We start from the raw sequence: 25,135 nt of genomic DNA on the forward strand, positions 1-25,135 counted from the left end.
GGTACTTCTGCCCTTTTTAGTGTCAGTCCCAGTCGTGCTTGGATAGTAGATTCGGGTGCAAGTGATCACATGACAGGTGATTCTACTCTGTTTTCTTCTTATAGTCCATGTGCAGGTAACCATAAAATAAAAATTGCGGATGGATCCTTTTCAGCCATTGCGGGTAAAGGTTCGGTTGTGTTGTCTCCAAGTCTAACCCTTAAAGATGTTCTTCATGTCCCAAATCTATCTTGTAGTCTCATGTCTGTCAGTAAATTAGCCCAAGATAGAAATTGTCAAACTAATTTTTTTCGTACTCATTGTGTTTTTCAGGATTTGAACTCGGGGAAGATGATTGGTAGTGCTAAGGAGAGTGGAGGACTCTACTACTTCGACATTGAACCTGAATCACAACTACCTTCCAAACCAATAAGTTCATGCTTTGAATCTTTTTTAGTTCTGAATAATAATAATGATGATGTTATGTTATGACATTCACGATTAGGTCATCCTAGTTTTCCTTATTTAAAACACTTATTTCCCGAGTTATTTCGTAATAAGGATTTATCTTTGTTTAAATGTGAAGCATGTGAATTTGCAAAACATCATCGTTCTCATTTTCCATTACAGCCCTACAAACCATCAAAACATTTTTCTGTTATTCACAGTGATGTTTGGGGCCCTAACCGAACGAGTACACTTTCTCATAAAAAATGGTTTATCACATTTATAGATGATCACTCAAGAGTTTGTTGGGTGTACTTGTTAAAGGGGAAATCTGACGTTTGTCAGGCCGTACAAGATTTTGTTAAAATGGTGCAAAATCAATTTCAAACAAATATTCAAGTATTTAGAAGTGATAACGGCAAAGAATATTTTAACACAATGTTGAGTGATTTTTTTCGTGAAAATGGAATTGTGCATCAAAGTTCATGCCCTAACACTCCCCAACAAAATGGAGTTGCAGAAAGAAAAAATAGGCACTTGTTGGAGGTGGCTAGAGCTTTACTTTTCGCAAGTAAAGTACCAAATTATTTGTGGGGTGAAGCAGTTTTAACTGCTGCATACTTAATTAACAGAGTGCCCTCCAAAGTTCTTAATTTTAAAACTCCAATTCATATTTTCAAAGAATGTTTTCCTAATGATCGTGTTTCAAACGATTTGACCTTAAAAACCTTTGGTTGCACTGCATTTGTTCATGAACATAAGAATATTAGCAAACTCGAACCGCGTGCTATAAAATGTGTTTTTGTTGGGTATTCTCCAACCCAGAAGGGATATAAATGTTTTGATCCAAAAAACCAGAAAATGTTTGTCACCATGGATGTTACATTCTTTGAAAACAAACCTTTTTTTGACACGCATCTTCAGGGGGAAATTTAAATGAAGATTCGTCTCAAACTGAGGACATGAGTTTTTTTAACTCGTTTCAAACTGAGGACATGAGTTTTTTTAATAATTTATCTTTGCCGGTATCACAAAGTTCTAAGACTTATACTTCTGCACCAACGAAAAATGGCCATGATTCTTTATCTAATCCTACTCCTGTTATGAGTAGTGAGCTTGGTGAATCCGAGCCTACATTTTCTCATGAAGAAAACAATGAGAATCTTGAAAACAATGATAATGATGATCTAATTGAAATGCCACAAAATAATGAGTCATATAAAGATAATAGGTTTGAAGCAGGAAACAAGACTTGGAAAGGAAAGGTTTTTGTGAGAAAGAATCACAAAGAAAGTGATGAGTCCACATCTCAACACTGTCATGAATCTGAACCGGGGGATGATCAACTTCCTAAAAAAAGAAAAGGTAAGTCTATCTCTGTTTCTGAGAGTCGTATTTTGTATCCTGATATCGATGATCCTGTGGCTGTTAGAAAACCTGTTAGATCTTGCACTAAATACCCATTGTCCAATTTTATATCATATTCAAATTTGTCTTCGTCTTTTTCTGCCTTTACCTCAAAATTGTCTAGTGTAGAGATTCCAAAAAATGTACAGGTTGCTCTAGAAGTTCCAAAGTGGAGGGAAGCTGTACTTGAGGAGATGAAAGCTATTGAAAAGAACAAAACCTGGAGTGTTATGACACTACCGGATGGCAAGAAGACGGTTGGATGCAAATGGGTGTTTACTATGAAGTATAATTCAGATGGGTCAATCGAAAGGTACAAGGCTCGATTGGTGGCTAAGGGTTTTACTCAAACCTATGATATAGACTACTCAGAGACTTTTGCTCCTGTTGCAAAATTGAACACTGTCAGAATTCTCTTGTCTGTTGCTGCTAACTTAGATTGGCCCCTACATCAGTTGGATGTTAAGAATGCTTTTCTCAATGGTGATTTAGAAGAAGAAGTATATATGGACATTCCTCCTGGCTTTGAAGACAAGTTTGGATCAAATGTATGCAAACTAAATAAGTCTTTGTATGGATTAAAGCAGTCTCCTAGAGCTTGGTTTGAAAAGTTCACTTATTCCATGAAGAAACAAGGGTACATTCAAGGACAAGCTGACCACACCTTGTTCACAAAGTTCTCCCAAGATGGAAAAATTGCTGTCCTAATTGTTTATGTTGATGATATCGTCCTTACTGGAGATGATATCGTTGAAATGGCAAGAGTAAAAGAGAAATTAGCATTAGACTTTGAAATCAAGGACTTGGGATCCATGAGATATTTTCTTGGTATGGAGGTTGCTCGATCAAAAGATGGTATTGTAGTTTCCCAGCAAAAATACATTCTAGATTTATTGAAAGAAACATGAATGAGTGGATGTCGACCAGCAGATACTCCCATGGATCCTAATGCAAAACTTTGGGAAGAAGGTAGTGTTCCTGTTGATACTGGAAGGTACCAGAGATTGGTTGGGAAACTGATTTATTTGTCACACACTAGACCTGACATTGCTTTCTCGGTTAGTGTAGTAAGTCAGTTTATGCATTCTCCTTTTGAGAAACATCTTGAGGCAGTCTATAGGATACTGCGATATTTGAAAGCAAATCCTGGAAAGAGATTATTTTTTAAGAAGACTAATGAAAGAAATGTGTCTATCTTTACCGATGCTGATTGGGCAGGTTCAGTCACTGACAGAAGATCAACCTCCGGATATTGTACCTATGTTTGGGGTAATCTTGTGACATGGAGGAGCAAGAAACAAGGAGTTGTAGCAAGAAGTAGTGCAGAAGCTGAGTTTAGAGCTATGGCTCAAGGTATTTGTGAAGGATTATGGATCCACAGAGTCCTAGAAGAGCTTAAGATGAAAATTGAGCTTCCATTGAAATTATACTCTGACACTAAAGCCGCTATTAGCATAGCTCATAACCCAGTTCAACATGACAGAACCAAGCATATTGAGATCGATCGACATTTCATAAAAGAGAAGTTAGATGCCGGAATCATATGTCTACCTTTTGTAACTTCGAGTCAGCAAACTGCAGATATCTTGACCAAAAGCTTGGCAAGACCCACCTTTGAGCATTTGATCGGCAAGTTGGGCATGATAGATATCTATGCACCAACTTGAGGGGGGGTGTTGGAAAATATTTAGTTTCCTAGTTTGTTATTTCTAGGAGATTCTAAGCTTATCTATTATTTCCTTTTATGTTTGTACTCTTCCTATTTAAACCAGCTTGAGCTGAGGAATAACACACAACAGTATTCACTTATTATTTTCTACACTATCCAATGATGAACGCGAGAACAATATTCTAATTTTGTTGCAAGCTAGTACAATCAAAGAAGTTAAGTTTGGAAACAAGGGCTCATCCATAAATGGATGACATCTTATCCTTTGGTGATCTCCCACACATTCATCCTGCAAAATTAAGAAAAATAATATTACTAATTACAGAGTTCACTATTCAAAGATGGTAGGAATAAATGACGACCCTTAGATTAAAATAAACGAAAAAGATTTAAGAGATTCACTTAATTAAAATGGAGGGATCCACTAATATCCTCTTTGTGTCTATCTCTCTCCAAATGGAACCCTCCATTTCTTACGAGAAATCAAGAGGATCTTGATCCCACTTTCCATCCATATGTTTGAGAGAAAAAAATACCAAACATAGTGGACAATGAAATTATTACTCACCTTGTCTTGTTGTTTATCGAAGGAGTCATATGTTCCAGACAAGTTAAAACTCTCAAGATTTGGAAGCGATATCAAGTGAAGTGACTCTAGTTGAGTAAAAATGTTCATCATTTCTTCTCTCTTTTCTCTTCCAACCGTAATGGTCTTTAACTTGTCACACTCTTCAATTGTGATGGTTTTCAAGTGTGGTGATACTAAGAAATTGAATTTTTCTTCTAGAGCAGGCATATCGGTTTTTACTTTCTTTGTCTTCATTTCAAAAATGGAAGGTATATGATCCTCTGGTGCTTGTGTCATTGATGCTTCCTGTCAACATAAAAAAATATCATTAATAACATATTTTTTAAAATTTCTTTTCTTTTTCTTTTTCTTTTTTTAAAAATTATAATTCAATATTAAAGACTACATGCACAACAGTTAAAAGTGTATGCCATGAAATTTCATACCTTATTAATTTTTTTATTTGTGGTTCTTTGACGAATAAATTTCGGCAGAAAAGAAGTACAACCTACATGTCCCGAAGTAGAAGAGCTTGAGTTATTTACTTTGAAACTGCCAAGATTATCATCTTGAGATGTAACATTGAGATTGTCTTGATTTGCATGGATATGGGATGATAATAAAGATATCGCCAACATAGGACAACCGCTAATCTTAAATTCCCTCAATGATTGACATTCTAACTCAACAGAATCTGAACAAATATTCACAAGCTTTGGAAGTTTTGAAAGTGATACATGATATAGTTTACCAAACCCAATAGTTGGCACATTTTCATCCTCTTTATCATCCTTGCTCCAAACCACTATGTTCTCAATCATTTCACAACAGCTTATATCCAAAATCTCAAGATTTTTCATTGCTCTAACAATGGCAGAAGTAAATACATATTTTAAAGAGCCACAGTTTGAGATTGTTAGAAATCTTAAATTATGAAAGCCTTGAAAGCAACATGGAACATTACCCCAGACATACAACAGATTATTGATATGTAATATCTCAAGTTTTCTTAGCTGAGGAAACACTGAGAAATTTAGTTCATTGTCGCTAGATTCCGGATAACATCCTTCAAAGTCAAATATCATCTCTATGGAAGTACAACCTTGCAACAACATTGTTTCCAATTCAGGGAATTGTTCCATCCAATTAAATGAAAACAACATGGCATTAATTGATGAGGAGGGTCTATGACCAGCTGGATCCTTGATGTTTGTTGAATCAATTAATTTAGTTGTAGAACTCAAACCCTGGCATTGTATGAATCAACTAATTCAATGATGGAATATAATATCTTGGTTAAAAAAATGATGGAATATAATATCTAAGAATAACCAACAAAACATGGCAATTGATCTATAAATTTTAGATTAAATTAAGTAATAAGATGTGTGTTAGAACTCTTTTAAATGTTTACATGCATAATTATTATTAATGAAGGTATGAAACAAATGAGTTGAAATTTAGACATATAATAGAGAGCAAAAAAGAGGAGTTAAAAATAACATTTTAATATTTTTATCAAATGAGATGTCATGTTCAAGTTTGAATGGCTAATTAAAAAATGATAACATGAATAATAACCACCAAAAATAATATACTCACATGATGAATTGGTGTATTGCTGAAGCCAATCAGCTTTGGGAGGAACTTCAACTCCAATTTCTTTAAATTTGAGAATTTGATCACTGTTTTTGCGGTTTCATGGTGATTAGGAATCAAAGGAATATTGCAATCTATGACACACTCAAGGTCGAAGCATGAATGAAGCCTTAAATCCTTCACACATTGGAGTCCACGGTCATCTAATTCAGAAATGACATTTTTCAAGTTCTTCACATTCTCTAATATGAGAATTTCACATTTTTTGACAAGTTCCATGGTCATCATACTACTCTTAAAAGAGTTGTAATCTAAATCTCTTATTTGTAGTACATTTGAATCCAAATATCCATGGCGATTATAAGGATTATAAGATACTACATAAACCCAAAACTTTTCAAGGTTTTTGAAAATAAGATCATTGGGAAATATTTCTACTTTCCTTACTTTGATCTCAAGAACCTTCAACTGTGGAGAAAGATTTTTTAACTCTTTGAGAAATTCTTTGTTTAGCAACCAAGGGAAATTTTTTATCCCAAAATAAAGTTCTTCCAACCGTGATAGCCTTGCAAAGACATTAGCAGAAATAAAATTAAGATAATCACATCCTGTTAAATCCAATAATTTGAGAAATCTCAGGTTTCCAATTTCAGCCGGAAGTTCTTCAATATTTGAGTAGGCAAAGCTTAGGATTTGTAGTTTCATGACCTCCTTACCAATTATTGATATATCTCCAACATCACATCCTTCTAGTTGCAATGTGTGAAGATTGACCGAGGCGTGAAAATGAGATGGTGTCTTTGGAATGCACACATTTTGAATATATAAAACTTTGAGTTTAGTCATTCCACAGATGAAGTTCTCTGACCATAATGTCTTATCTCTATTTTTTCTTTGTGATTGAACTTGTAAAATCTCTAGTGTTGGACATTCTAGGTCACTTTCTAACTCGATCTCCTCATTCAAAATAAGCGACAATCTAAGGCATTTTTCTTGTTTCTGTTTCACCTCATTCAATTCAGTATTGCTCTGCACCAAAATACCAAGTTCTTCTCTAAAATGAATTTTTAGGACAACGTCACCCACAACGTCGTGCATCTTTACACACGCTGGACGATCACTGTCAAGCAATAAGAAACATTTTTTCAAACTTTTGACCAAATAATCTATATGATTTCTTGCTTTCCTAACATTATCAGCTGCCTTAAACAACCCCAAGCCCACCCCATGACGCACTAGACTTTCAATAGGAATGTCAAAGTCCTCAGGAAACAATCCACAAAGGAAAAGGCAAGACTTATGTTCTACACTACCCAAAAAACTGAAGCTAAGTTCAATGCGTGAATATACACATTCCTGCATGTCTGAGAAGGATGATGATTGAGAGTCTCTCAGTTGTTGAAGGGCAACCTCCCATGCAATCTTTTCTTCATTGTCAAGTGCTCTTGCAATTGTCGCAATTGCAAGAGGCAAGCCACCACATTCCTTTGCAACCTCTCTTGCTATTGGATTGATGTCAGGTTTGTTTACAACATCTCCTGCCATTTCTCGAAATAGGCTCCAAGCTTCATCCTCTAGCAACACAGAGACATGTACATTCTCTTGGCTTCTATTCTTTTGGCACACTTTTTCATCTCGTGATGTGAATAGTATTTTTATACAGTTCTGATGGTCTTGAGAAGAAAGTCCTATCCACTCAAAATTAAGCTCTTTCCACACATCATCTAAGACTATTAGCACCTTAGCCTTCTTATCTTCAAATTCCTTCAACCTCTGAAGTATTTCCCAGCCCCTTCCTACTACACTCTGCCCCTTTAACTCCAAACCTAAACCATCAGCGATTTGTCTTTGGATCTTCTCATAATCAGGACTTTGGGATACTACAGCCATCACAACCTTATCAAATAACTTGTGTTCTACAGTTTTGATGAGTTCTTTCACAAGTGTGGTTTTTCCCACTCCACCCATCCCACAAATTCCTATCCGATTGAGTTTATCATCCTTCAACTTGTCTACGAACCCTATTATAATTTTGTTTCTGGACTCCAAACTCTTATAATCTTCTGTGAAGGTGGATCCAAGTGCTGGTGCAGCTTTACGATAGGATATAAGTGGAAGTTTGTTTCCTTCCTCCTTCAATCTTGTAATATCTTCTGCTTTTTTAGTGGCTTGCTTACCTAGTGAGTAATTAAATGTCAAATCTGTACATTGGCCCCAAAAGCATTTCTTGTGCTTCTTAACTTCGTTTTCATAGAAATTTTGTAATGCGGCCTCAATTTCTGCCTCGTTGGAGAGCCATTTTGACATGTTAGGTGGAATTTCGTTTCCTTTCATGCTTTCTACATCTACCCACCCTTGCAAAGTTTGTTTCAAAGCTTTTAACGTCTCGAGCTCTTTATCCAAATTGGCTATGATTTTTTTGTGTTGGATCATATATTTAAATTGCTTCAAGATATACTCCACTCCCAGTTCTCCAAATTTCGAAAGAGCTCCTTTTGACAGTTCAGTACAAAAATCCATTTTTTTTTTTGCCTTAAATGGTGGAGGTGTCCCTAAATTATCACATTGTGCAAGTAAAATAATATCAAACAAGACACAATTAAAAGGAATTGGTTCTAACAAAATGTATAGCTAATCAAAATGATTAAAGTAGAACCTAATCTACACCATTCAACTACTTTTCACTAGATTTCTAGATTATAAAACTCACTCTTTGATTAAAAGTTTTCATCATATAGATCTTTTATATAAACAAATTACATTTATCTAAAATACGAGTAATTTGTTATCTCATTGGAATACGCTAAAGAGTAAGGTTAAATAAAATTGAAAAAATACATTAATTTGAACATATCACAATGACATATATGACATTTGTGATAATAATTTTCAATTCAACAGATAATGTAGGAGAGGATTATGTTAGTTAATTTAATATTCTTGCATATCTGGGTATATTGAATGTCAACAATAAGGTTTGTGTTTCAGAACGAGAAAAAACGGTGTGTGAAAGAATGGCAGAGGAGATAAAAATACTGGTAACTAGCTAGTTATATGTTAAGTAAGAAAACTTACACAATAGCACAGTGGTGAGAAAATCCTATGGTTTGTATTTGACTGGTGGAGCAAAGTGTATTTGACTGGTGGTGGGATTAGAGTCTGCACCTGTATGGTAAGGGAGAGCAACATTCAGCGGGAATGGTTAAACGGTGATATAAGGTATGTATGGAACTGATCTGCAAATTGTATGCATGGTAAAATATGTTGTTTTGGAGAAGCTAAAGAAAAGTAGAGAATAATGAGAGAAGAAGGAAGGAGCAGTTAACTATAGCTGAAAATGATGGTATCATTTCTAATTTTTATTGGAAAAACTTGAAACAATAATAATGTGGCTTATATTGTTAATAAAGTTTGTGTCCTGGTGGTTTCATATTGTTTTTTTATGTAGATTGTTCAACATATATATTGGCCTAACGTATGCCATGAACCCCTATTTATCAATAATATTAATTTGTTGTTACTAAAAAAGTCCTACACAAATATATAATCATATTATATTGAATCAACAAAATGTCAGCAAACTTGTAGAAGTAATGTCATGGTATGGTATAAAATGGTAAAATAAATAGATTAAATAATGGGTAGAAGTACTAATCATCTCCCCCATTGTAAGATTAAGTTTGCTCGCCCTGCTCATGTTACCTGGGTGGGTGGCAAAATAATTCCTACCCGCAGTTAATTAAAATCCACCATGGGGCGGGTAGCTTGACGCGTACCCTCAGATAAAATAAACTGATATCTTAACTAACTGTCAATTAATGGATACAGAGGTGGAGGTAATGATATTTGTACTGTACCCGTTAATAAATTAGTAAAATTGACAAAATATCATACTACGTAATATAAAATATTAATCACCCACATGAAATAAATCCTAACCTTTTTTTTTAACAAAAGAAACCCTAACCTAATTTGTGTTTATTATTTGATTTTTAATTTTGTTGTCAAAGTGAGAGTGTAGTGTATTAATATTATTATGTATTAATACACTTTTGTGCTGTCAACAAAGGAGGACGAAATTCTACATAATTACAAAAATAAAAAAATTATGCCAAGCATTTTTTTGAAAAAAATTGATATTCGTGGATATCAGCAAATACCCCCCTGATACCTCAAAATCAGCTAAATACTCGTCTAGCGAATGTCGGCACGGTTATGAGGGTGGGCAAAAAGTTTAAGCAAGCATGACAAGTTTATAGTGACTAATAAAAAACCCAATATGTGTAGGGACGAAAAACATATTTAACTTTTTTTCCTTTTTACATAAGTTTGTGTCTATAGCTAGTATAGGCAAAATACATTTTATGGTTCTTTAAATTGTATTCAATTTAACCTTTTCTTTCCTTTTTTCTAAAATTATAATTTTTAAAAAAAAAAAGTTTCTCAGTATTTGGAAAGGGGGAAAAAAGAATGAAAATATAAAATTCAAAGCTAATCAACACAACTACACAATCTACAATATATAAAAATAGAATAAAATGCTAACGAACATAAATTGTACGTAAAGATCCAAAGTGGTTAATACTTGAAGAAATTGACAACAATATGTGAGCATGTAGAAAATAAATATATAAATAAGAAAACATGAGAAGTAAAGTAACTCTAATTATCATCAGAGCAATATGTTATATCGATTTTTTTAGAAAGAAATAAAGAATGTAGGAAAATCTTACCGGATGGAGCACTTGAAGAGAAATGAGTAATAATGGGTGCTGAGCTGATTATAATGAAAGATAACTGCAGTCCTAGACAGCTGATATGCACAGGAAATTACTAATGTTTAGGTTAAACTGGGTGGTTGTTTATATATATATTATAGAAATTCAGAACAATGAACTATAGGAACCAGGTGAAGAAGATAAAATAAAGTTGGGATGATATATAAACAGATAAAAAGCTTCATTGGATTCCAATAATTTGTCCAACACAAAAGCAAACCATGGCCAAAGAAAAAGATCAGATGCTTGCTCCATCAATTGATTAAGTATAGTCACTCTCTCACAATTTAGTTATGTGTGGAATTCAATTATGCGAAAGAAATCAAGTAATGTTCTTAGCTCTTATCATAGCATTTCCTTCACGAAAAGAAAGCATATTTTGTTTCTTATTGTTATCTAAAAAGAAAAGTACAAGTGATTCTTACCATATGTGTTTACTTTGTTTTGCAATTTATATGCTTTTCTTGACACCAAAATTATGGCATAAGAATCGCCCAAACTATGGTGTAAAATGTTGAAGCATATTGATAAGCGACTGCTTAGGATCGTCTTGAAAACAGGTAAAATAGGAACTTGACCCTAACCGCGACCTGCCGGTAGAACCAAAGTTATCAAGGAAAAGAGGAACTTGACCCTAACCGCGACCTGCCGGTAGAACCAAAGTTATCAAAGAAAGTGCGACCCTAACCGCGACCTGCCGGTAGAACCAACACTATAAAGTTCTTATCTCAAGAACAAAGGAAAAGTTCTCACAAGAAAACTGTCAAATTATATTAAACTTCAAGTTGTGATTTGAGAAGTACATGATAGTCCTATTTATAGCATATCCTTACATAGTAGGATTTATTGTCCACTACCATACATTCATCATAGACCTTAGAAAATTCCCACTAACATGCTTATAAATTCCCACTAGCCACTATAATGACTTGGTGCACCACTAGGATGCATTTAGAGAGGCTAGAAGGAAGCTAAAGGTCGTCTAAAAACCTTCCTAATACCAAAAACGAAAATTGCCATAAAAATAAAGAAAATTGGACTTAATTGTTTATTTATTTAGTCCAATATTATTAGACCACAAAACAGCCCAATGATGCTTCTCATGGTGTGAATTGGGCTTCAAGTTGGGCTCAAGCATCTTCATCCAATTGTAAGAAATTGAGCCAAGTTGGTTCAGCCTCCGAAGGATATCGATCTTCTTTTTCTTTGATCTTGATGACTAGACTTTGTAAGGCTTGATTCATCCTCATAGTCTTGGACCTAGTCATAGGACCTCCTATCTCATGCAAAGGATCTTTAGATGAGTCGGTTCCATCACATATGGTAGTTCCATTTCCATTGTTTAATAATACACATAAAAAAGACACTGCAGCAAAGCTCTTTCATGTTACAATTACATGGTTTAAACTTGCACAAATTTGTAATAGACCAGAGACATTAATCATCTCTGTGAAAACATAGTGGTTATAACTTATAAGTGGGAGGCAACTCTCACTTACAAATCTGATTTTCTGACATGAGTTAGACCCTAAGCCAAATTCTAAGAGTAACTACTACTAATAGGATTTTCTTCAAATCTTGAACTTTATCTATGTTGATCAAAATGACAATTGAATTGGTTAAAGCTTAAAATAAACTCAAGCAGAAGAGTAGAATTCCAAATACAGGACAATAAGGTTATAGTATTTTCTCAAGATCCAAGCAACCAAACTGGAATAAGCTAAAGTAAAATGCAAGTCACATTAGAAAGAAAAAAAATCATGAAGATAATAGCCCTATCAAATTATGAGATATATATGTATTTCTTTTGTTTGAGGTTAAACATGATTTCATTCAACCAAAGCTGGAAAACAGCCAAAGAAAGGGGTTACAACTGAACAGAAACTGGAAATAGAAGGAGCATACACCAGCCCTTTGCCAAAGAGGCTACATTGTGGGCTTCAACATTTAAATCTCTACTAGTACTGACAAACTTAACAGAAACATTAGAGAAACTACTTAACAAACCTCTGCGGTCTTGAGCTATTAATTCTATGGATGCCAAAGCTGTCCTCTTTGCAATGCAATTCACATTCGTGACATCAGAGAAAATGATGAGATTATCAATATGTTGCGCAATATCTGTTTGGAGAGCCCATCTCACTCCCATAGCTTCAGGTTTTTCAAAACTAAACCTCATCCTGTGTGACCATTGTTGAAACAGCCTGCATCAGTAAACATTGACTGCATAGTCTCATCAATCAGGTTTGAAATGGCACCCTGTTGCAGCACCATTTGATTGCTTCTTCTAGGATTGGCCTCATTATACTCATGGACAAAGCAATGTATTTCAATATAAGCTATTCCGGCCATATTTCAACTTTCATGTAAAAGAAGAAATAAATATCAAGGGCGAAAAGGTTAAAATGTAAGTCACATCAGCAAAAAAATCCATGAAGATGCCCTAGCAATCACTTTAAAGTAACACATTATGAGAAATATCATAACATGTCTCAATATCAGCTATTGCCTGCCATATTTCTTCTTGTTTCATATTGTTTTGGAGATGCGCCTGTATCTCAGCAATTGAAATAACATTTGACCGCAATTCTCAACAATATCAAAAGATGATAACATAATTGGAACTGCAATTAGAAACCTCGACTATAAAACCATAAAACAGATCACAAAGAGTTATTTATTTTCATTGAAGATCAAAAGCATATCATAACTAACAACAATGCATCACATAATTTTACATAAAACAAGGCACCGAACAAAATAGAATCTCTCATTCATTCACTCCAATACTTCTCATCAGCATCTTTACCCAATTCTTCCCTATCACTATCCGAACCATCCTCAACCAAACTCTCCTTAAACCGCAAAACATCCTCAACAACCGAATTCCTAAACAAACCAACATCAGAAGCACCCGACACCATATGATAACCACGCGACCGAAGATCCTTCGGCCCATCAAACGGCAAAGCAAAACCAGACAAAAAAACATCATCTTTTTCACTCTTCCTCTTCAAAACCTTCCTCTCCGCTTCCCTCAAAGTCTCTTTCACTTTCTTATTCCCTGGATCCCACAAATACCCCATACTAGCACTCAAATCCAACGGTCCCATTTGCACACAGTCAACACCATCAACAGCTGCAATTTTTTCAACATTCTTCACTCCTTCTTCAGATTCAACCTGAACCATAACCAAAAGCTCATCAAGGTAATTATTCAAGTAACCTTCATCAATACCATAGCTCGAAGCCCGAACAATCGGATGGGCCGAGCCACGAAGCCCGGCGGGTGGAAAACGGCAGTAAGAAACAGCTTTTGCTGCGGATTTCCCAGATTCTATCATCGGAAACATGATCCCTTGTGGACCTAAATCTAGGGCCTTTTTAGCCCATGCAGCAGTGGTTTCTGGAACACGAACTATTGCGGCGGTTTGTGAAGCGGCGAGTGCGTGTAGACATGGAAGAGCATCAGAGATGCTTCCGTGGCCGTGTTCCATGTCGACGACGACGAAATCATAGCCGGCGAGACCGGCGATTTCGGATAATGTTGGAGAGAAGGTGAGGAGGAAGATGCCGTAGAGGGTTTCGCCGGAACGGAGACGGGATTTGAGGTTGCGGTATGAGGGAGTGGTGGTGGTGATGACGGTGTCGTCGGGGAAGGATTTGAGAATGGGGATGGAAGAATTGGGAATGGATTTGAAATGTGTTGAGGAAGTGAATGGGTTGAGTTTGAAATTGAGATTGGATTTAGTGGGAAGAGAAGAGAGAAATGTGGTTGTTGATTTTGGTGTTGTGAGAGTGAAGGAGATTGTGGTGGTGTTCGCCATTTTTGTTTCTTCAAGTCTTGTTGTTCTTGAAGAAGACACTGTAGTAGGTAGAGAGAGTGATGAGTTTGTGTTTGTTTTTTACAAAAATAGTATTTAATTCATCAAAAAATTAATGTATATGATTTATATTATTGATTAGATACATTAATTTTTTAATGAATTTTAAAAATGATTTTTTTCTTGTAGTAATGAATTAATGATCAATCTTTGGAGAATGATAGATAATTGTTTTGGTTAAGATTTGAATTTGGAATTCTCTCGAAAATTGATAATTGTTCTTTGAAAAAAAATAATATTACTTGACAAAAAAAAAATTTAAGTGATTAATGAGTTTCCACAAATTATAAAATAAAATTTAAATTTGATTATAGGAAAAAAAATTACTAAAAAGAAAAATTATTATTAATCATATTTTAACATACAAATAAAAGAAAAACTTAGTAACTACTTAAACATAATCATTAAATTACCAAAAAAATTAAAAACATAATTATTTGTCTGATTGTTTACGGATTGGATTGTTTATCATAGAAAATACGGATAAAATTGGGATGTATCTAGAAAGGAAAAAAAAATGAAAATGGTTCTTTCTTAGGTATTTCAAAACGTAGGTTTCAAATACGCATAATTTTGTAAAGTATCTTTCGAAATAACTAGAATTTAGACTTGTGCGGTGCAGAGGTCTAATTAGCCTAATATGTAATAAAAAAACTTGTAATATTAAAAGATATTTTAAAAAAAATTATTGTAAGCAAATAATGTGGATTTGAATCCCACCGTAGACAAATTTATTTTTTTCTTAATTTAAAACTGCAATAAAAAGAAAGGGAAAATGAGCAGGAAAAAGATTAGATTTAAATTTAGCGTATCAGAATAAGATAAGAATATATATAACTTATAAGAGAAGATTAGGTTAACATATAGGATGACAAAATTACACTGCAGGTCTTTTATCTTATTTTTTTAACACTTTGGTCCTTTATTTTTTTTTGTAACATATTGATCATTTATCTTTATCTTTTATTTGTAACACTTTGGTCCTTTATCTTTTTTATTTGTAACACTTTAGTCCTTTTTTTGTAACACTTTGGTCCTTATCTTATTTATTTATGAAAAATAAGGGACCTAAATGTTACAAATAAAAAATAATAAAGGACCAAAATGTTACAAAAAAAAAATAAAAGACCAAAGTGTTAAAAAAAAGATAAAAGACCAAAATGTTACAAAAAAATAAGATAAAAAACTTGCAGTGTAATTTTGCCTATTAGGATTTTTAACTTAAATCACGATTGAAGCACATGCTCTAGTGGTTGAAAAATTTTATTGTAAGCAAAGGATGCGGATTCGATTCCCACGGTAGGCAAATTATTATTTTTTAAATATAAAACTGTAATAAAAAGAGAGGGAAAATAATTAGGTTTAAGGTTAGCTTATCGGAATAAGCTTAGAATATAAGAGAAGTAGATAATATTTGTTGTAAAAAAAAGAGATAATAAAAGATTTTTATTATATATGTTTTATATTGATGTGTTGTAAAAATCAAATAATGGTGAAGATAATAAATTAAAAATGGATGGACAAAATATATTCGGTTTAAATGGTTGAGATTAGAAGAATATGTGAGAGGACCACATGGACAAAGAGAGGGAAAATGAAATTAGGGTAAAACTTGCTTTTTGGACCAAGCTTAAAATATAAGTGATATCTTCTTTTTAAAAATATTTTTTAATTTAGGAAATTAAATTTTGAACTTGCTTAGTTTTGGAACATAGATTCTGAAACTGTACTTTCATTATCCCACACTTACTCCATCTCCATTGTTACGAAAATTGAGGTTTTTTTTTTAAAAAAAAAAAAAAATTTATAAGTTTTTGAGGCATGAAAGCAACATTTGATCACTCATAAAGAGTTTGTACACTCATTTGGCATCAACAAACAGGTAATGTGTGTTTTAAACTATTTAATTTTTTAAATTTTTAAGCATGTCCTGTTACCTATTTAAAGAGCCTCTAAAACCCTTGTTCGGTGTACCGTGGAAGGAAGAAAGGAGCTGCATTTGACTGCCCCGTCACACCAAACATCTCCGCCGCCGCCTTCACCCTTTTCCATTCAAGATGTAGAATCGCCGACGGTGGTGCAATGAGTGGCGCCTTGCACTCCGCACCACCTTACCTCCAGATCTGCCGTTTTTTATGAAGGTAGTCTTGGTGGTTGAACCCCTCTGGGGTGGACTGTACCCGCATCTCCCGCGTCGGGTTTAGCAGCTGCAATTAGAGCAAGTTGCAGCTTATGGCCAAGACATATAGTATGCATATGTCTGTAATCTATTCCACTCACCACACATATCGCTAGCTCCATCGTATCTTAATGTTAGTGTCATGTTCCTCAATCTTTGATAACCTTATATTTTTGTATTCCAACCAAAAGAAGGAACATTGTATAAAAAAAGAAAGGAACATATGATTTCAATCCATTATTCTTCACCTACTCCTAATAACATTTACAACCTTAATTAATGCAAACTTAAACATACAAAAAAAAAACTATGGTACAAAAAGAATGCTATATAACCTCAAAACTCTCCACCGAGAGAAAAGAATGATATCATCAATGTAGCATTGGACGTTTCCCTTTCGTGTCTACTTGTGCAGTAGCAGAACTTGTTCTTGTTGCCGAAGAATTAGAATTGGTGGTAGTAGTAGTGTCAAAGTTGCTTGAATCAATGTGTGAAGCAGATGAGTCATTCTCGTCATCAGTAGTGAAAAGTGTACGACTACGAGGCACTGTTCTTCTGTATCTGGAACCAGGTACACCTGGTCTCGTTGGTTCTTCCATATGACTTGGTGGTTTCTTTGACAACATTAACACCACACGCCCCATCGTTGGACGAATCTGTGGATCGCCTTGCATGCATAGCAGACTCACTCGAATGCATGTCTCCACTTGTTCTGTTACCGTCACAGAAGATACTACTGTTGGGTCCACCATTTCTACCCACTTCCCTTTCTTGTATAGCTTGTATGCCTGTAAAACAATAGAAAACAAATTAAGAACCAAGGAATCTGATCGAGATCACATTTTTTTTAGAGTATCTTCTGTTTGCAATTATGAGACTAGTCCCTTCAAAAATTTAGAGCACATTTAAGGTTGTCTTTCTCGATGACGAATTTTCATATGTATAAATAAGATATCAAATTCATGACCATGTGTTTAAGGTGCCAGAAAAAAGAGACTACTATTTTATTCATCTTTGAATAAGGCACGTCACGTGCTTAAGTGGTTATTTTCTGTTTCTTATTTTACTTTTCACTGTAATTTGTTTTTACTTTGTTTGTGCTTCCAAATATCTGAATTGAAATAAGATGTCAAAAATGAAACAGTAATAAAAATTTACCCAATTCAGGAGATTGTCTCCATTGAAGGATGAATTAGAGGAGGAGTTTCGATGCCCGGTGATCAACTCCAACACCAAAACTCCATAGCTGTACACATCCGCCTTCACAGATAGATGTCCATGCATCAAGTACTCCGGAGCCATGTATCCGCTGCATATTTCACAAGCTTCATAATCATTATTCAACCATAGATCCATGCATCAGGCACTCTTAAGGGTTACATTTTTATTTGTATAAAACTCGTTAAATACTTATTTTCATATGAATTTTGTCAAACAAAATCCAATATATTGTAAAGGAAACTAGTCAAGTTCTTCGACAAAGTTATTGATAAAAAAGTGATAAATATTTTCCATCAATAACATGATTACTGAAAAAATACTTTTTTGCCAATATATCAATTTATCAAAGTATGTTGTCAAGATCCAATGTCTCTCAAAACTTTCAGCCAATACCTAAGAGCAGGTCAAATATGTCAAAGTGTATTTTATTTAATGTTTCATGATTGTGATTGAAACATGCACCATTGAAAACTTGGTACAAGTTGTTGACTATTAACACATGTTGTCTTTTAGATGCATTGACATTGATATTGACATTGACGTGTAATGGATATAAATAAATGCATTTGGTTGAAAATTTGAATGAAGAAAGAGTAGTTACTGTGTTCCAGCCACACGTGTATTGACATGAGTTTCATCTCCAGGGAAGAGACGAGCGAGGCCAAAGTCAGCAATCTTAGGGACCCATTTTTCATCAAGTAAAATGTTGGCTGCTTTTATGTCACGATGAATTATGCAGTCGTGAGAGTCTTCATGAAGATAAAGTAATCCTCTTGCCACTCCATTGATTATGTCAAACCTGCGTTTCCAATCTAGCTCATGTTTCTTGTTTGATCCTGCATGCGACAATTTCCACATAATCATGTTTAGAAGAATTGGTTTTGTGGAAGTTAGTTTCTATGATTCTTCCTTCAAAGTGGTGGGGTGCTATTACAAAGTAGATTCTTTTTGGAATAGAGTTGATGAAAAAAGAAAATAGAAAAGAAAAAAAAGTGTAGAAATTGGAAGTCTCAACTTTTTTTATTTAGATTTTAATAAAACAATTTTTTTAAAGAAAATAAATTTCAAAAAATTGAGGTTAAAAATAAAAATAATGACAGACACAGTTTCTAATACTGGTACAAGCTACAAACCAAGAATATATCGATAAACACGCGAATTTGGAGCAAAGGTAATCGACACAAACTACAAACCAAGAATATATAATGCCAAAGTCAATTTGAAAAAAGTCCTTTTCCGTTTCCAGTAGGAAATTGTTTTATATCGGCTAAGAAAGAACACATAGGGAATAGCTAATTAATAATCAAGGCAGGTTCTACATATGTGATCCCACGATCCACAGTGGACCACTACTTAAAAATTACTCGAAACTCTAATGATGGTCGAATTAAAGCCTTTTGGAAGTATGAGTTTACGGTTATCCTCAGCCTTACAGCTTAGATGGTGGTCTGATCAACGTCATTTTGACAAAGTATGAAAAAACAAAATGAGTTGAGTTTGCAGAAACATTTGTTTTCCCTTGTTTTTGTCAAATCGGCACCAATGAATGATGCACTTACATAAAAGGCTCGTGTACCATCTACAACAACAACAGCCAAGTTGTATCTCACTAAGTACGGTCGGCTACATGGACCAAACGACACTATAATGTGTTGTCATATATCATATATTTATCCAACTCATTAATCTCTAGGTCTTTTTAATGGTTTCTCTTACAGTTTTTCTAGGTTTTTCTCTGCCTCTAGTTATTCGACTACCCTCCACGATCTACTCTCTTACAGAATCTACAGATCTTCTCTCCAAATGTCCAAATAAGGATGGGTGGGTTTTTTAGCTGTAAGGACTCAATAAAGCACTCTGACTCGAGAAAAACCTATCCCCTGAGGTACCAACTAAAGTAGGAAAAGGTCTATTTAGTCGACAAAAATGAAATCTGTGATGGAAAAAATATCTGTTCACACACTTCGTGGTCAGCCCAATATTGAGTCAACCAGTTAATTAGCTTACAAGATTACAAAATATATACATCGTACATGAAATAGAAAAGTTCTGCGAGAAAGAATATCCATGAAAATATCTATATGTAATCTCATTGAATTTTGCATTTCAAAACCAGGGAAAAGTAATCTCAATGTTCACACCGGATAACTTGTTTAGCTTTAAAATAGTACCTTATTTTTTATTTTAAATAGTACTTGTATAGATTTTTTATTAAAATCTATACGCTTTTTTTAATGGCTTTGACGTAGTATGTGATCTTATTCAACATAATAGAGTTCAACAAAATAGAACAGGAGGAATTGAAAAAGAAAGACTCACTGAATAGGAACTTGTCAAGGCTCTCATGAGAGATATACTCATACACAAGAAGCTTCTCTCTGCCATGGATGCAATAACCATACAAATTCACCACATTACGGTGTTGCACGCGTGTCAGCAACTTGGCCTCCGCAACAAACTGCGTCTTCCCTTGATTTGAACCAAGTGATAACTTCTTCACTGCTATCTCTCTCCCATCATTCAATTTACCCTTCAACCAAAAAAGATACAAATAAAAACTAAAATAGAGACAATTATGGATCAAAGTTTCAAATTTCTGTCTGCAATTATAATAGCAGCTCTAGCAGGTTTAGTTTGGTTGTTACTTATTCACGATTTTCCTTAAAAATAACTATATGTAAAGAGTTGCAAGTGCCACTATAATTAATCACGATTCAAAAGATTGTTTGAGCCAGTTGAACCTTTCGTAATATCGTTGGCACTTTTCCAAGTTGTTGACAATCCTGTATTGGATGCAATATGACTTGAAATCTGGTTTTATAGAATTGAGTAAGACCCAACCAAAATTATAAGATAGTACTAGATGTTGTACCAGTTTCGTTGGGCCGTCCACTATTGGCCCCTCGAGTCAATGTTGAATCCTAGGCATGAAGGGTGGGTTGAGAGTTGTACATGGAATATGCTTGAAAGTAGGTTTTGTAGGATTGAGTTAGGCCAAATCCAAAATCTAAAGCTCAGTTTGGCAATGCCAAATTTTGAGTTTATAGCTTATAGCTTATAAACTCATATGACATATGACAGAAAAATTAATCGTTTGGTAACATTTTTTTCTCACAAGCTTATAGCTTATTTTGATAAGTTAATTCAATTAGCTTATAGCTTATCATTCTTTCTCTCAATTTTACCCCAATCATCTTACTTGAAAAAAATTAAATATTAATTAAACATATCTTTTTTATGTCATTTCATTTTTATAAGCTAGTTCAACCGCTACTTTAATCAAACACTACAAATTCAATTAGCTACCATATCCACTATAAGCTATAAGCTAGTATTTGCTATAAGTTCACACGCTATAAGCTAACTTATCAACTATCTGCTATTTTTTGCCAAACAGAACCTAGTGTTTGTTGAGTCAAATTCTATAAGTTCACACATTGGTATGGTTGATTTAAGCTCGACCCAAATTCTAAGATATTCAACAAACATATATGAAAATTCAATATCTATCTTCTATCATCAGTTTTTCCTTGTAATCTTACACAAAAACTTCATTAATGTAAACACAGGTCCATTGATTTTTATATATTTACCTTGTAAACAGGTCCAAAGCCTCCCTCACCAAGTTTGTTATGAACATTAAAGTTGTTGGTAGCAGCAACCAACGTTTCATAGGAAAATGTCCTCTGCTCTTGTGTAGCTATGTTCTGTATATCGTCTTCACTATTTCCCTCTAATCAAGCACAACATCATTAAAAAATATATATTAAAAAACAAAAAAAAACAAAGAATTGGGTTTTGTTTTTTACCTCTGGTTGAACCAAATTTGAAGGGCTTTATGAGATTATGAAAGAAATTGTTGGATTTGCTCATATCCCATGAAACCCAAAAAAACAAGCTCAAAGGCGATTCTTTTGCTTCTTGTTCAAGCAAATATATGAAAAAGATGAATTTGATGAAAGTGGAAAAGTTTTGGAAGTGAAAAAGAATGAAAATTTATGGAGTGAAAAAGATGAACAAACAAACAAGTGTTGCAGTTGATAAAAAATAGAGACGTGTTGGCGTGTTCCATATTGACCTTTCCAGTCTTATTCTCGATTTTCTCATTTTTTCACTTTATTTTAAAACAAAAATTCTGCTATGAAAATGATGATTTTTCATGGCCAAAGTTTTTTTTTTTTTTTTTAAATAGAATCATGCGGAAAAAAGTTTTTTTTAAAGTAGTTTAATCGTTTAAACTCCTGTCATCATATATCGCAATGTTAACTTAGTTAAGTTCATGAGAACGATGTGTCAATGTCCAAAGTTTTTTATTTGTCTTTTTTCAAAAAAAAAAGTTTTTGTTATGAACTATTCCCAGATAATAACAAGAATAAAGAAGAAGAGATGAAGGAGAGAAAGAGAAGAGAGAAGAGACTCTTGTATTGTTCTATTCAAGGTGTGCATTACATTGTAACAAAGGGGTCCTATTTATAGGACACATTTAGGGGACAAGAAAACCTACACAATAATGGACATTCATTACATATTATTCATAACACTCCCCCTTGAATGTTCATTCAAGATATGCCTCGTTAAAACCATACTAGAGAAAAAACCATTAGAAAAAAAAAATCCTAGTGAAGGAAAAAAGAGTACATATCATCATTTATATGTGAACTGCCTCATTAAAAACCTTACCAGGAAAACCCAGTGGGACAAAACCATGGTTAAGGGAAAAAGAGTGGAGAACATATTTATATCTCCCCCTCATAAAGACAATTATATATGAGACGAAGAAACTCAAATAATCTCATGTAGTTGTAGTAGTTGCTCAAAAGTTTTACTTGAAGTTGACTTTGTAGAAAGATCTGTCTTATCTTCTTTATCATATAATCTTCTCCAAATATGTAGTTTATGCGACATTATCTTCATGTTGAATCGTTGCAAGAACCCTTTAGAAGAAAACTCACAAATTCTTGTATCTGATGAATCACACACTTCAACCAAATCACATTCTTGATTTATTTTCTATGGTGCTCAACTTTCCTCGTAATTTTGTTTCATGATATTGTTATTGTTGTTTGTTTCATAGATCTCCATGAGTAATTGTACTTCTTCATGTGAACATATAGTTTGTTTGTGATCTATACCTTTACGAGGATTAAACAAATTACCTGCATATCTAAAATAACAAAATATATACTTGATGATATATTGACAACAAATAATAGGTCCATAATGTATTTGGCCCTAATTGAACTAAAATGTGGTACTTCATGACCAATTAGTTCTTCATCATTTACTCGAACTCTAAAATATTCTTCAAATACTTATTTTGTAAGAAATGACAATATTTCAAGCTCTTAAGGAGTCTCTTGATGATTTTTTTTTTTTTTATCATCAACATAGATATAAAAAAAAATCATTGCCAAATATTTTCTTAAAATGAACAAATTGTCATTTTCATATTTCTCACTTGGAAATATTCAACAAGAATATTATACAACATGCATATATATTGCTCGAGTATATAAGGAGACTTATTCATGTTTATTAAGTCACCTTTCTAATAGTTTGATATATGTGTCTCACGAAAATTAAATCCTTTTGGGAATTTTCACATAATCATTATCTAACGAGTCATTCAAACACGCTGTAACACATCTTTCAAATAAAACGAGCATTTCATGTGCTACAAAACTTAATCAATTATAAAGAAGTATTGAATTCACTTCAGGTGAATATGCCTCTTGAAAATTAATGGTAGACGTTTATCATCATTTTATTTTCGCGCGAAAACTAATTTGTACTAGTTATTTTCATCTTCAGGTGTATGGAGTGTTGGTCCAATAACCTTTTGCTTTGCAAAGCTAGTTTAATAGTTTCAATCGCGTCTACCTATCTAGTCAATAATTTTATTGTCTATAATCTTTAATAGACTTTGATTCATGATCCTCATTGTCATTTGTCACATATATCGCTTTATTATTATATGCAAAAATCTTGTCAAGGTTGACTTCATCTCAGTTCCATCGTATTTATTGAGATCTCTTTATTTTCATATCTTTCAGGTACCTGATAAGTTCTTCTGGAACTCGGAAAATCAATTATTCATATCCTCACTTGGTCATATTTCTTTTTAGCTCATTTTCTTATTTGATGATTTTCATCTTTGGAACCGATTCGCTTACCACGCTTCAGGGTGGTTAAATTTCATTTGGTTGCCCATCAAGGACATCCATTTTGATTGGAGCATTAGCAGCTGTTTATTAATTTCATAGATTATGCAAATGAATTATCTTTAGAACTTCTGGTTCATACTAATTTGTAAGAGGATCGAGACGAGATAAAAATAATAATAATTTATTTCAAGTGATTCAATGGAACTTCTGGTTCACAATTTCAACTGCTTATTTTCTCCCCCTAATATTGGGAAAACTAATTCATCACTTGAAAATTAGCCTTCTGGGCTATAAACAAGTCCCTTATTGGCTCGATATAATTTATAAGGGTTGAAGAGTTATATCAAATATATTTTTCCAATATTCTTTTACGGCCCATTTAAATGCATTATATTGGAGCAATTGAGACGTACCCAACACATCCAAAAATGTTTATATATGGGAAATTATGTTTATAAACCAAAATTCAAATAAATTAGGGGAGAGCTTATGTATATAATAATTTGTTGACATGATGCTATTTAATATCTCAACATACATGTTTGAGTGTTCCCAACTATAACTTAGAAGTTACGATCTCATAAGTATCAGTCGTGTAATTAACTTCAGACGTCTAAAGAATGGATCTTCAAGTCCATTATTTTTGTTTGTATGAACATATTCTACAAAATGTTCAGTATAAATTTCAATTAACATATGATACTTATCAAATACTTTCTAGAATAACATATATAAAATGAGCTCTCAAAAATAATCTCACAAACTTCTGGTTGTGAGTTTATAACAAACATAGATGCGACCATTTAGTTGATGCATCAATTAAAATTTTAGAAATCTAATTGGTCCACTTGATCGGTGTATTGATTTAAAAATATCACCTTATATATATTCTAAAAAAAAAATAAGAGACACTCATTTACTTAATTTATCAATTTTCTTTGGGAGCTAGTAATACACAAAAAATATTAGATTGAATGAACTTCTGGCCATTCAATACATATCCATAGAAATTGTTCGCATCATAATAGATTAGAGATGACCCAACTGATCTTGCCAATTACAAACTTATTATGATTTGTAAATTTCTGGTTTACAAGAATATGTGCTTCAATTGCACAAATATATATATATATATATATATATATAGAGCTGTAAAAAGGGCCTTAAGGGGCAGACCCTTTAAGGGGTGGACCCACTTATTCCTGATTATTAATTTTATTTAAATTTTAAACACAGTTGT

General features: G+C 33.6%; 3 protein-coding genes across 3 annotated transcripts; all 3 read right to left on the minus strand.

Moving 5' to 3' along the window:
* Positions 1-2,839: 2,839 nt before the first annotated feature.
* Positions 2,840-10,991, minus strand: LOC123913811 (probable disease resistance protein At4g27220). The gene is made up of 6 exons (XM_045964676.1): positions 10,403-10,991; positions 8,745-8,834; positions 5,673-8,221; positions 4,517-5,317; positions 4,071-4,376; positions 2,840-3,791 (listed from the first exon to the last, which is right to left on the minus strand). Exons 3-6 carry the CDS (start codon positions 8,187-8,189, stop codon positions 3,636-3,638), a joined length of 3,780 nt encoding a protein of 1,259 aa, XP_045820632.1. The 5' UTR covers positions 8,190-8,221; positions 8,745-8,834; positions 10,403-10,991; the 3' UTR covers positions 2,840-3,635.
* A 2,119-nt stretch (positions 10,992-13,110) lies between these two features.
* Positions 13,111-14,363, minus strand: LOC123913834 (2-keto-3-deoxy-L-rhamnonate aldolase). Its single transcript, XM_045964712.1, has one exon. The coding sequence runs from the start codon at positions 14,272-14,274 to the stop codon at positions 13,222-13,224; it is 1,053 nt and encodes a 350-aa protein (XP_045820668.1). The 5' UTR covers positions 14,275-14,363; the 3' UTR covers positions 13,111-13,221.
* Positions 14,364-16,686: 2,323 nt separating this feature from the next.
* On the minus strand, positions 16,687-21,864 carry LOC123898412 (putative receptor-like protein kinase At4g00960). The gene is made up of 6 exons (XM_045949361.1): positions 21,541-21,864; positions 21,325-21,464; positions 20,051-20,261; positions 18,333-18,567; positions 17,669-17,819; positions 16,687-17,298 (listed from the first exon to the last, which is right to left on the minus strand). The coding sequence occupies exons 1-6, from the start codon at positions 21,602-21,604 to the stop codon at positions 16,882-16,884; spliced, it is 1,218 nt and encodes a 405-aa protein (XP_045805317.1). The 5' UTR covers positions 21,605-21,864; the 3' UTR covers positions 16,687-16,881.
* Between the last annotated feature and the right edge of the window lie 3,271 nt (positions 21,865-25,135).

The sequence above is a fragment of the Trifolium pratense genome, linkage group LG1 (genome assembly GCF_020283565.1).
Source record: "Trifolium pratense cultivar HEN17-A07 linkage group LG1, ARS_RC_1.1, whole genome shotgun sequence".
NCBI lineage: Eukaryota > Viridiplantae > Streptophyta > Magnoliopsida > Fabales > Fabaceae > Trifolium > Trifolium pratense.

Bases quoted from the DNA above. Each gene is read 5' to 3' on its own strand.
- LOC123913811 (XM_045964676.1), bottom strand. From the start codon at position 8,189: ATGGATTTTTGTACTGAACTGTCAAAAGGAGCTCTTTCGAAATTTGGA. The intron at 5,318-5,672 runs GTGAGTATATTA...ATACAATGCCAG, and splicing joins GCAATACACCAATTCATCAT to GGTTTGAGTTCTACAACTAA. The intron at 3,792-4,070 runs GTGAGTAATAAT...TTAATTTTGCAG, and splicing joins TCGATAAACAACAAGACAAG to GATGAATGTGTGGGAGATCA.
- LOC123913834 (XM_045964712.1), bottom strand. From the start codon at position 14,274: ATGGCGAACACCACCACAATCTCCTTCACTCTCACAACACCAAAATCA.
- LOC123898412 (XM_045949361.1), bottom strand. From the start codon at position 21,604: ATGAGCAAATCCAACAATTTCTTTCATAATCTCATAAAGCCCTTCAAA. The intron at 21,465-21,540 runs GTAAAAAACAAA...GTGCTTGATTAG, and splicing joins CAAATTTGGTTCAACCAGAG to AGGGAAATAGTGAAGACGAT. The intron at 20,262-21,324 runs GTAAATATATAA...TTTTGGTTGAAG, and splicing joins GCTTTGGACCTGTTTACAAG to GGTAAATTGAATGATGGGAG.